We start from the raw sequence: 12,625 nt of genomic DNA on the forward strand, positions 1-12,625 counted from the left end.
TTCCAGCTTAATCTGAGTTTATTTAATTCACCCAAGCAATAAACAAAAGCTTTTGTGCCCCAAAGTTAAATTTAAATAAGCAGGTACTAGATGGACAGAGCAGGAAAGGATTTCTGTGTGTTGGAAATATTGAGGGTTCATAAGGAGTGGGGACTGACTGCACATCTCAAATACAAATTTCCATCCCCAAAATGTGTCTGTCATGCCTGGAGCTGACACTTTATTTATTTATTGCCTCTGGAATGTTCCTAATGATCTCCACGTCTCTCTCCAGTGTCAAAGACAAACCTCGCTGTACATGAAGATAAAAACAGAGTTCCCTATGTTAAGGTAAAAGAATAATTTAATATTCTTTCCCACAAATGCATTTTATTTCCACATTTCCATTTGCATCCAGTGTTATTTGCTGAAATAATTCAACTCCTGTTTGAAGCCTTGGATGTTCAAGTTGTGTTGGTTCCTGGGTTTAAACAAGTTTCCTGAAATATTCATGGGCCTGAATCGTGTTTGTTTTATTCTCCTGACTTTGAACATTGCCATTTTGTTAGGATGCTGTTAAATTTTAAGCATTCCTATTCCCCTTTCATGTCAGATATGAAAGAGAACAACTTGAGGAATTTTGTTCTTTAATATTTTGCTGCATGGGTGCTGTAATCTCTCAATAGTTCAGAACAGATTGGTTGGGTTAGGAATTTGTTTTATGACTTTCTGGGCTCTCACTTGAATGCAATATGCTTGATACGAACATATGTGAGCCTAAATAATCTATCTAATGTTTTTCTATTTATTCTCAGCTTCAGGAGCAAAAAGAAATTGATAAGATGATTTATTCAGTAATATTGCATTGAGAGAGAAGGACTTTGTACTTTGTCTTGTAGTTTGAGGGAGAAAAATTAACTAGGGGTTGATGAAATTAAATTGGGTATGAAATCTAACTCAAATTAGGAATATATGTTGTATATACATATATTTTATATACATTTTTCTGTGGAAAATTTCTGTGTGTCTGGAGTCTTTAACCTTGTGGAAAAAAATTATCTCCCAAGTTTCCCCTGGAAGCCACCCCAAGGTGGGGTCGGGTCCATTGCCCCAGCAACGATCCTGGGGGATGCTGATGCTTCCCTAATTACTGCGTTAATTACTGTGCTAAATGAACATTGCTGACTCCCACCTCCTGTCCCCAGGGCTGCACAGAAAGGTTTGTGTCCAGCCCTGAGGAAGTTCTGGATGTCATCGATGAGGGGAAGGCCAACAGGCACGTGGCTGTGACAAGTGAGTCTCCCTGAATGTCCTGAATTTTGTGTTTAGACTCGTGTTTATTTTTAAAATATATTTTTATATTATTTAGATATAATAAATATACATAATAAATATAATATTTATTTTTAATATTAAATTAATATTAAATTTATTTTTATCTATTTTATTTATTTTATTTTTATTTATTTGTTTATTCTTAATTTTATTAATTAAATTAAAATTAAATTAAAATTTAATATTTAATATTTAATAATATATTTTATATATTTATTTTATATTATATATAATTATATATTATATATTATATATTATATATTATATATTATATATTATATATTATATATTATATATATAAAAATATATATAATATATGTATTATATATTATCTATGATAATATATTATCTATTTCTTCTGATATTTGGGTAACTCCTTTCTCTTCTCTGTGCCTTCTTGCTTTGGTAAATATGATATTGGTTTTTTGCCATCATAATGATAGAAATTTATTCTGACTAACTTTTCCTCCTGCTCTTTCTGCTATTTTCTTTAACAAAAATACCCTAATGCACCTTTTACCTGTTGCTTTTGGTGCACCCAGAGATGTTTTGACAATTTGTATTTTACTGGGCTGAAATGGCAAGGGGAAAATTGGGAAAAAAAAAACCCAAGTCTGGAGATAAAGGGAATTCAGCTAAATATGAATCTTGATGGAAAGGGTGGAGGTGGGTTTATGGTAACAGCAAAAATGGAGAAAGTGATTTTTGATTCTTTGTGTGAAATTATTTATGGAATTCCAGCATAACATGTTACAACCAAACTTCAAACAAGTGGCAGCTGAAACTGCAGCTGTGTTTTACCTGGGCAAAGGGGGATTTTTCACCTGCACAAGCAATAAAAATCACTCAGAAATGTGCTATAGCCTAGCTGAGGTGTCAGGGCACAGATGATCTTAGAGGTCTCTTCCAGCCTCATCATTCTGGGATTCTGTGTTGGAAGGTAGGATGGCTCTGCAGGGACACCCAGAACAGCTGGATGGAACAGCTGGATGGATGGGCAGACTCCAATGAGATGAAGTTTAATAAATCCAAGTGCCCAGTTCTGCATTTTGGCCACAAGAACCCCTGCAGTGTTACAGGCTGGAGAGGGGCTGGGAACACAAACCCTGTGAGGGACCCCTGAGGGAGCTGGGGGTGCTCAGCCTGGAGAAAAGGAGACTCAGGGGTGACCCCAGCACTCCCCACAGCTCCTGAAAGGTGGCTGTACCAAGGGAAATAGAGGTTGGATATCAGGGAAAAGTTTTTCATGGACAGAGTGATAAAGATCTGGAATGTCCTGCCCAGGGAGGTGGTGGAGTCCCCATCCCTGGGTGTGTTTAACAAAGCCTGGATGTGGCACTGGGTGCCAGGGTTTGGGTGAGATTTTGGGGCTGGGTTGGACTCAACGACCCTAAAGATCTCTTCCAACTTGGTAATTCGGCGATTCTGTGAGTTAAACCAAGACCTGCCCAGCTTCTCTGGGATTTGGGGGTTTGGTGGGGCCAGCTGAGATGGGATGAATTCCCTGCCAGGTTTGAAAAGCATTTTTAACAGAAGCTGTGCCCTGTGGTTTCAGATATGAACGAGCACAGCTCGAGGAGCCACAGCATTTTCCTCATCAACATCAAGCAGGAGAACGTGGAAACGGAGAAGAAGCTCAGTGGGAAGCTTTACCTGGTGGACTTGGCTGGCAGTGAGAAGGTGAATTCTCCTTTTTCCCCACACTGAGGATGTGAGGGTGTCTCACAAAGCTCTCACCTAAGATTCTCATTAAAAAAGATATTTTTATTTTTATTTTTCAATGTGGGATGGAGAAAAGGAGCAGATCAGAATTATTGGCATGAAAACAACCCCCCCAAAATTTGTATTTATAGTGGAGTGAGTTGAAGCAGTGTGTTGTTATAGGTCTTCACATTTACATCTGTGTAGCTGAAAAAGGGAATGAAATCTTTATATAGTTTATATATAATATTATAATTTATATACTTTTAATATAATGTATCAAATTAGACATTTTAACTTGCTTATATTATTATATTATTGCTTATTTACTTACTTACATTGTCATGTCCTGTTTCTAGGTTTTTTTGTAATTATTTCACATATTAAATGAATGAAATACCAGCAGTTAATGCAGTTTTCAAGTCTACTCGAAGCTCCCTGAATCTTGCTTGTGGTGACTATTTCTGCTTTCCAATGTAGAAAAATAAACCCCAGAAAACGACTTTTATCTATTTACCAAAAGAGTAATGCTCTGGAACAGTGCTGCAATGCAAAAATGTTTCCAAATTCTCATTCTGATGTCTCCTGGGGTGCTCAAAATCAGCTTTATTGGGATTTTTGGTTGCTCCTTGGGACACCTCAGTTGATAACCCAGGGGTACCATGCAGAAGTGATTTGTCAGAGTAATTAATCATGTTCATGTCTATGATTGCATAGATTTGTTAAATTAAAAGCTCTTTATGGTGTTTACAAAATGAGGGCATGGGCAGGCACTCCTCTCCTCTGAAAAATCAACTTTTATGGTTTTTTATGGTACAGAAAACCTGAAATAATGGATTTCTTGAGTAGGTTGACTTCTTAAAAGACACAACTGCTTTTCCTTCATGTTGTGGGGCATTTTTAGGTGAAAGTAGAGGTAGTTTTAATGTAGAGAAGAAGATACAGATTCATCATGTATTTGGACACTTTAGAAAACCCAAATTTTGTTTTATTTGTGTAGTAGCAAAAAGGAAAAATACCAGCAAGTTAAAACTGTGTAAAATAAAATTTAGCAGTTGTAGAACACAATAGATTTGTCTTGCTGTGAAAATTGGATTGTTTTCTGCCACATGGCATTTTTGGCCTGCTAAAGGAGGCAGTGGCCATGAACAAAATCTGTGATTTTTGATATTTTTTGGTCCATGCCAGCATAAAAAGGCAAGATGCTGATTTTGGGGCCACTGGGAGGACAACTTGGCCTTGCAAGTGGTTCCCAAATGTCCTCAGGTGAGCACTGACATCTCCCTGAATAAAATTTCCCCCGAATAAAATTCTCCATGAATTAAAGTAAAATTACAGCTTGCTCTTGGAGTAGGAGAAAAGTGGAATTATTCCAGGCTTGCACTACCAAAAAAGTTATAAAAGTTGATATAAGCATTTGATGTAAAAAGTTGATGTAAAATTCTCCTGGCCCATGCTGAGCTAAGCCAGGTTTTGCTCCTCCAGGAGCATCTTTAGGCTCAGCTTTGCAGTGCTGGAGCTTTGTGCTGGAGCAGAACCTGACTCTTTCCTGCTCTCTTTGCAGGTCAGCAAAACTGGAGCAGAAGGGGCAGTTCTGGATGAAGCTAAAAATATCAATAAATCTTTGTCTGCCCTGGGCAATGTGATCTCGGCCTTGGCAGAAGGAACTGTGAGTAATCCTGGCTGGGCTGATGAGGGGGGTTTATTTACCTGTTTCTTTGCCACCTACAGGGGAAAAAAAGGAAAAGAGTAACAGGAGCTGAGATTTCAGCTCTGAAGGGAGAAAATATTGGCTGTTAATAAAACATTACCAAACAAAATGTTGTCACAAAGCAGTTCCACTTTGGCTGTTCTGGCTGAGATGAGGAATGAATTCTCAGTGGTGGAGCAGCTCCAAATTTGGGCACAATCACAACAAATTGCCAGCGTGGGCTCACCTCCACTGGTTAAAAGAATTGTTCTTGTCTTTTTATTGTGTTTGGATTAGAAAACCCACGTTCCCTACCGAGACAGCAAAATGACCAGGATCCTGCAGGATTCCCTGGGGGGGAACTGCAGGACCACCATCGTCATCTGCTGCTCACCTTCCGTCTTCAACGAGGCCGAGACCAAATCCACGCTGATGTTTGGCCAGAGGTGAGTCTGGATGAATCCATCCTCCTTTGGAATCCAGAGCTTGGTGTTTCTAGAGTTGGTAAAAAAAAATCCTGGAAAAATTCAGAGAGCTGTCTCTTTATTCCCAGTGATCCCAGGAAAATCCTTCAGGAAAATCCTTCAGGAAAATCAAAGTTAATGTTGGCCAGCAGCTGCTCTGCTTGGGAGCAGAGTGAGTGGGGTTGGAAAGTGGGAAAAGGTTGGGCAATCCATGGAAGGATGTTTAGAAGGGATTTTTTAATTACTTCCTGGTTGATTTTCCTGCAGAAAGTGTCATCTTAATTCCTGTAGAAATTCTCAGTTCAGTCAGAGAGAAAAAGAGAAGAAGAGGCTAAGCCTGGGAAAAATCTTTCTCTTTTCCTCTCTGACTGAACTGAAAATATCCACAAATTCCTTGAAATTTCATGGGAAAGATAAAATCACTGGGCGGTTTTCTGTGGAAAAAATGCAGTTTTGCTTTATTGAGAAAATCCAAATTTTGTTTTATTTGTGTGGTAGCAGAAAGGAAAAATACCAGCAAGGTAGGACTGTGGAAAATAAAATTTAGGAGTTGTAGAACACAATACCTTTGTCTCGCTGTGAAAATGGGTTGTTTTCCACCACATTTTTGGCCTGCTAAGAAAGATAAAGGCACTGGGCACTTTTCTGTGGAAAAATTCAGTTTTTTCTGTGGAAAAATTCAATTTTGCTTTAGCTGGCAGTGCTGTTGATGCTTTTAAGAGGTGTCTTCTTGAATTCCACCTCAGGGATCATTGTTATGGCTGTAAAATGTTTTAAATCATTGTTATTGGTTTAAAAATTAGGAAAATTCAAGAGTGTGGGCTCTGTAATGTTGTCAGCTTTGAGAGCTTGCCACAGTAGCTCATGGACCTGATCTTTGGAGGATCTGGACAATTCAGCAACACAAAGTTTGGAAGGATCCAGAAAGAAAATTTCTCTTCCATGTGTGTTTATTGACAGGAGTGATATGAAATGCATTTGGGAAGGTTTGCAGAAATAGGTCAGGCTCATTATGTAATTACTGCTTTTGTGGTAATTGAGGAGAACTCGGGTCCTTTGGAAAATTACTCGTTTTGTTTGATTTGTGTGGTAGCAGAAGGGAAAAATACTGGCAAGTTAGGAGGGTTTAAAGAGAGTTGAACAGTTTGAGGATACAATAGCTTTGGCTTTGTTTAAAACCGGGTTGTTTTCCACCACGTGGAGTTTCTGGACTGCAAAAAGAGGCAGTGGCCATGAGCAAAATCAGGTTAAAGAGCTGCTTTGTAGATATTTTTTTCCCCATTGTGAGCTGAACATGATTTTTAGCTATTGAAGATCCAAACTTCTGCTGATCAGATCATGTGTTGAGGAAAAACAAGCATCCTGAGATGCAGGAATGAAATCAAGAGCATGGACAACTCTGAACTCCAGCTTCCAAGTTCAGTTTCAGTTTACATTCCTCCTGGTTTCATTCCTCTTTCCAGTAACCAGTAAAATTTGCCTTTTTTTGGGGTAGCAAGGCAGTTTTCTGACTGACTCTGCACATCCTGGCTAAATATTCAACAGTTTCCTGGGAGGGGGAACATTAAGGACCAGGATGGAAGTGCAGGAACTGGGAAAACAGGGAAATATTTGTCAGGAGCTCCTCATGGGCAGCACTGAATTGTCAGGATGGAAATAATTTGTATTTCCCTGGGAGGACTGGTGCTCTGTGCACAGCAGCCCATGGATTATCCATGCACAATGTTCTCTGCCAGGATTTTGGGGTGGGAATGGTGGGAATGGGGCTTCTTTTCCAGGCTTTTGGGTTGTGTCTCATTTTCTGATGTGACACAACTGAGGACCTCAATGGCATTAAAGGGAAGGTCTGTGACTCATGGCTGATTGCTGATTTTTCCTGGGAAAAGAAAGAATTATGTCACCATTAAAGTAAATGTCAGGAATGAAATCCATCTTCAGAGGAGCTCTTGTACCAATCAAACTGTACAAGTGCTCCTTTGATAGTAGTGAATCAGCTTTTTCTTTTTCTACTCCATCTTTTCTCGTGTTTTTATCTCATTTTTAATTTTAGCTGTCAGTAAGGGCTTCATCCATCATCAGGAGAAACTTCCTGGTGTGGTGGGGCTTTTTTTTCCCCTGGTACAGTTAAATGAGTGAAAACCTGAGCTGTGCTTTTAGCAGAGACAAAGTGTAAACCCTGACCATTAGGAAATTATTTTTAAAGCATAGGGTTATTTAAAAAGTACTTTTAAGGTAATAAAAGTCCTGCTTGCCACACAGTGCAAATCACTGGAGCTTTATAAACTGCTGAGGGTTTATCTGTTATCCTTTTCCTTATCCTCTGCTTTATTCAACAACACTGGAGGCATTTGGAGGGACTCAGTGTCTGAGCAGTGAAGGGCAAAGATCTGAGGCTTTCTTAATTCATAGTGATTGGTTTTGTTTCCCTTTTCAATGTGGATTTGCTGGAGTAGGTGCTGGGCATTGTTTTCTGCTTGCTTTGCATTTCCTGGCACAATTGTTGGGTTGGGTTGGAGCTGAGCACTTTCAGAATAATAAAGTGCTGGTGGTTGTTAAGAGGCTTGAAATTTGGGATATTTTTTGCCTAGGGAGGATCCTTTCCTTTTTCCTTTTACCTTTTTCCCCCCTTTCCTTTCCCCCCTTTCCTTTCCCCCCCCTTTCCTTTTCCCCCCCTTTCCTTTTTCACCCTTTCCTTTTTCACCCTTTCCTTTTTCACCCTTTCCTTTTCCCCCTTTCCTTTTCCCCCTTTCCTTTTCCCCCTTTCCTTTTCCCCCTTTCCTTTTCCCCCTTTCCTTTTCCCCCTTTCCTTTTCCCCCTTTCCTTTTCCCCCTTTCCTTTTCCCCCTTTCCTTTTCCCCCTTTCCTTTTCCCCCTTTCCTTTTCCCCCTTCCCTTTTTCCCCCTCCCTTTTTTTTCCTCTTCCTTTTTTTTCCCGTCCCTTTTTTTCCCTCCCCTCTTTCCCCTTCCCCTTTTCCCCTTCCCTTTTTTTCCCCTTCCCTTTTTTTCTCTTCCTTTTTTCCCTTCCCTTTTTTCCCCTTTCCCTCTTTCCCCTTCCCTTTTTCCCCTTCCCTTTTTCCCTTCCCTTTTTTTTCCCTTCCCTTTTTTTCCCCTTCCCTTTTTTTTCCCTTCCCTTTTTTTTCCCTTCCCTTTTTTTTCCCCCTTCCCTTTTTTTTTCCCCTTCCCTTTTTTTCCCCCTTACCTTTTTTTCTCCCTTCCCTTTATTTTTTCCCCCTTCCCTTTTTATTTCTTTCCTTCCCCCTTTCTTTCCCCACCCTGAACACTTCCAGGGATGGTGAATCCACAATTTCCCCGTTCATGTCCCTCTGTATGATGGAAAAATCCCCAATCCCCACTGTTGCAGTGGGATAAAAACCCCAAAGCAGCTGCCCTGGGATTTGTTTGCAGGGCCAAGACCATCAAGAACACGGTGTCTGTGAACCTGGAGCTGACAGCAGAGGAGTGGAAGAAGAAGTATGAGAAGGAGAAGGACAAAAACAAGAGTTTAAAGAATGTTATCCAGCACCTGGAGCTGGAGCTGAACAGGTGGAGGAATGGTAGGTGCCAAAAACTGGGAGCTGGATGTGTCTGTGTTGAATTCTTGCCCTAAATCACAATTTTTATTAATTGTGTCTGGCCACTGAATCTAAATTCACTTTATCACTCACACTTCATAATAATAATGGAAGGTGAAGAAGCAAAAACCAGGCAAACCAGCAGCCATTTGTGGGAGAAACCAGTGAAAATGCCAAAATGAGTGAGTTCAAGGTAGAGCACACATGAGGCAGCACTAATTTTAATATTGTTGATGATAGTAATAAAGAAAGGAGAAATGTCATTATATTTGGGTTTTTTTTTAAAATAACTCTGCTCCTCAGGCATGAGAATCGTTGTGCTTTAAGGTAATTGGACCTTGGGTTTGTGGATTTTTTATAATTGAATTTCACATTAGAATAATTAATCCTTTAGGGAGTGGCATCTGCTTAGAAGAATCACCATTTGTCTGCTCCTGTGGCTTCTAAATGAACATTTTTGTTGAGAACAGACACTTTTCTGATTAGAAACATGGGGAATTGCTGTTCAGGGTAGGCTGTGACATCATCTGTAGGGTGGTACAGGAGACAGAATATGGATACACACAAATGAAAGAATTTTTATTGAAAACCAAATTTTAAAAATCTAATTTAATCTGGAACGCTGGCAGACAATTTTAGCAAACAAGCCTTAGTTTGAATTGTTTATTTCACATTTTAAAAATCAACCAACAATAACAACAACAAAAAAGCCAAAACAAAGCCTATATTTTTTTTAGAAAACCCTGGGTGCTGCTGTTACCCAGCAATGCATTCAAAAGATTATTGATTTCTTGTCTGACCTTGAGCACTCCCATCCTCTGGAAGGATGGAGGCTTTTTACAGAGGGAACTGTCCCAGCAATCCCATCTTGGATAATATTCCATGGGTACAGCTTATTCCAGGAATTAAGGATTTATTCTGCAAATTAAAAGGGTGAGCTGAGCTTTTCAGCTTCCAGGTGCTCAATTTTTTCTGTGTTTTACAGGCAGGAGGTTCTCATCCAATGAAATGAGAAATTAAACATTCATTTTTGGGAATATTTAATCCCAAAATGTTTATCCTGGTGGATTCTCCACAGCCTGAGGAACATTTTTTGTGTACAAGGCCCTGAATTGTAACCAAACCCACCTTTCCTTCTCTGCACCAACAACAAAAAATCAATTCCAAAAGGAAATATTCCTTGGGGACAAGGATTTTTGTAGGGAATGTGTCTGCTGTGCACTGGCAACCTCTGGTGTTTGTGCTGGAATTTGCAAGGCAAAAGTTGAATATTGTTTTAAACATGGCTGTGCTGGTCCATCCTGGAGCTGGAAATCCCTGGAGGAAGAAATATTTAAATGCCAGCAGATTTTAGGCTGGAATTTGGGAGGTTTTCCTTGTTTTTTACACCTCTGTTAATCCATGGAGCTAATCCTGATTTATCAAAGACGTGAAAGGAGAGCCAGGAGTTCTGTGCTTTTAGTGTTCAACCTGCTGCTGGATTTTATGGGATCATCAAGGTTGGAAAAGACCTCACAGAATCCCTGTGATGCCTTGAGAAGGCTGAGCTAGAACAAGGCTGGACAGAGCCACAGAATAAAGCAGGGATTTATTAAAGGATTTATTAAATTTATCTCCTCCATGGATCCACCTTGGGCAGCACCAGCGCCCAGCCAGGGCTGCACCCAAATGAACCAAAATGGTCCCAAAAAATGGAAGATTGGTCACAAAATGATCAGTTCTGCTCCATTGGCACCTTGCAGTTCATTGTCCCATTCCAGCTTTAGCCCAGGCAGTCCCACCCTGCTTGTTTTTCTCTCTCCAGCCCACGGTGTTTGTGCTCCTGGGCTGAGATTTGGATCATTTGGGTGCCCAGCTGGAGCAGGAATTGTTTTGTCTCCCTGCTCACCAACACTGAATGTGAAGCTCAGAGCTGCACACTAAAGCAGCACAGAACATGAAAAATTAAATAAAAGCCAAAACCTGAGGCACCACATGGAGTTTTCATTTCCATGGGATCACCCTCACAAGGGTGGCCACCTTCCCACACCATTTCCTTGTCATTTGTATCCCTGGAAGTCACACAAAGCCCTTCACTGGCCAGGAGTGACCATCCTGGAGAATCCATGGCTTTGGGATTGTAGCATTTTCATCAGCTGTGTCCCTGCAGGAGAAGCTGTGCCCGAGGAGGAGCAGATCAGTGCCAAGGACCAGAAGAACCTGGAGCCTTGTGATAACACCCCAATTATTGATAACATCACCCCTGTGGTCGCCAGCATCTCCACAGAGGAGAAGCAGAAATACGATGAGGAGATCGCCAGTCTCTACAGGCAGCTGGATGATAAGGTGGGAATGTTGGATTCCAGGTGGGAATGTTGGATTCCAGGTGGGAATGTTGGATTCCAGGTGGGGATGTTGGATTCCGGGTGGGGACGTTGGATTTTGGGTGGGGACGTTGGACTCTGGGTGGGGACGTTGGATTCCGGGTGGGGACGTTGGATTTTGGGTGGGAATGTTGGATGATTCCAGGTGGGAATGTTGGAGTTCAGGTGGGGATGTTGGATTTCAGGTGGGAATGTTGGATTCTGGGTGGGGATGTTGGATTTTGGGTGGGAATGTTGGATTTTGGGTGGGAATGTTGGATTTTGGGTGGGAATGTTGGATTTTGGGTGGGGATGTTGGATTTTGGGTGGGAATGTTGGATTTTGGGTGGGAATGTTGGATTTTGGGTGGGAATGTTGGATTTTGGGTGGGGATGTTGGATTTTGGGTGGGGATGTTGGATTTAGGGTGGGAATGTTGGATTCCGGGTGGGGATGTTGGATTTTGGGTGGGGATGTTGGATTCCGGGTGGGAATGTTGGATTTCAGATGGGAATGTTGGATTCCGGGTGGGAATGTTGGATTTCAGGTGGGGATGTTGGATTTTGGGTGGGGATGTTGGATTTTGGGTGGGAATGTTGGATGATTCCAGGTGGGGATGTTGGATTTCGGGTGGGGATGTTGGATTTCGGGTGGGGATGTTGGATTTTGGGTGGGAATGTTGGATTTTGGGTGGGAATGTTGGATGATTCCAGGTGGGAATGTTGGATTTCAGATGGGAATGTTGGATTTCGGGTGGGAATGTTTGATTTCATGTGGGGATGTTGGATTTTGGGTGGCAATGTTGGATGATTCCAGGTGGGAATGTTGGATTTCGGGTGGGGATGTTGGATTCCAGGTGGAAATGGAAAATGTTTGCCCAGATTTTTGTATTTTCACTCTATTTCTTCTGCTTGTGTATTTTTGCCCTATTGCTTTTTTTGCTCTATTGGTGTATTTTTGCTTCTATTTCTGTTGTGAACTGAGAAATGTTGGGAAATTCCAAGTGCAGCCTAAAAGCAGATCCTGTCTGCTCTCCACCCCTTTTCCCTGTGCAGTATTTGGGAGCACTCCCCAGGAATTCAGAGCCCAGTTTTCTGATAGTTTTAAGTCCAGACTTTCTCTTTTCTTCATGTAAAATCCCTCAGCAAACTGTAATGTCATCTTGGAGTCACCAGGGGAAAAAAAAATTCCTAGAATTTTAAGGAAAATACATCCCCATCCCCTTTTGTTTGTGTCCTTGGAGCTGCAAACACAGCCCAGAGGACTCATTTATTTTGTTTTTTTTTCTTTGCACAGCTTGAGGGACATCAGTGGCACTTAAAGCTCTCAGCAATTCCCTTCTCCAGCCATTAAGAGCTTTGGCTTGTGGGAAGATGAAAAGTGGGGGGGAAAAAAAAGGGCCCAGAAAAATCCATTCACCACCAAAAAATAAAAGGCAGCTCTCATCATGAATCAATACTCAATTTTAAAATTCACTTGTAATTAGCAGGAAAAGAGCAGAAAAAAGCCCAGTGTGTCCTTGCCTGTTAATATTGGGGTTTGGCT

At 41.0% G+C, this 12,625-nt stretch overlaps 1 protein-coding gene across 2 annotated transcripts in view; it reads left to right on the forward strand.

Annotated features, from left to right (window-relative positions):
• KIF5C (kinesin family member 5C) overlaps positions 1-12,625 on the forward strand; it is a 68,091-nt gene that overhangs the window by 28,190 nt on the left and 27,276 nt on the right. For both annotated transcript variants that reach the window (XM_072931751.1, XM_030278138.4), the window contains exons 6-12: positions 275-330; positions 1,185-1,272; positions 2,870-2,994; positions 4,580-4,684; positions 5,003-5,151; positions 8,573-8,721; positions 10,889-11,064. In XM_072931751.1, coding sequence (XP_072787852.1) covers positions 275-330; positions 1,185-1,272; positions 2,870-2,994; positions 4,580-4,684; positions 5,003-5,151; positions 8,573-8,721; positions 10,889-11,064 — 848 coding nt within the window. The remainder of the gene's footprint in view (positions 1-274; positions 331-1,184; positions 1,273-2,869; positions 2,995-4,579; positions 4,685-5,002; positions 5,152-8,572; positions 8,722-10,888; positions 11,065-12,625) is intronic.

Source organism: Taeniopygia guttata, chromosome 7 (genome assembly GCF_048771995.1).
Source record: "Taeniopygia guttata chromosome 7, bTaeGut7.mat, whole genome shotgun sequence".
In the NCBI taxonomy this organism is placed as follows: domain Eukaryota; kingdom Metazoa; phylum Chordata; class Aves; order Passeriformes; family Estrildidae; genus Taeniopygia; species Taeniopygia guttata.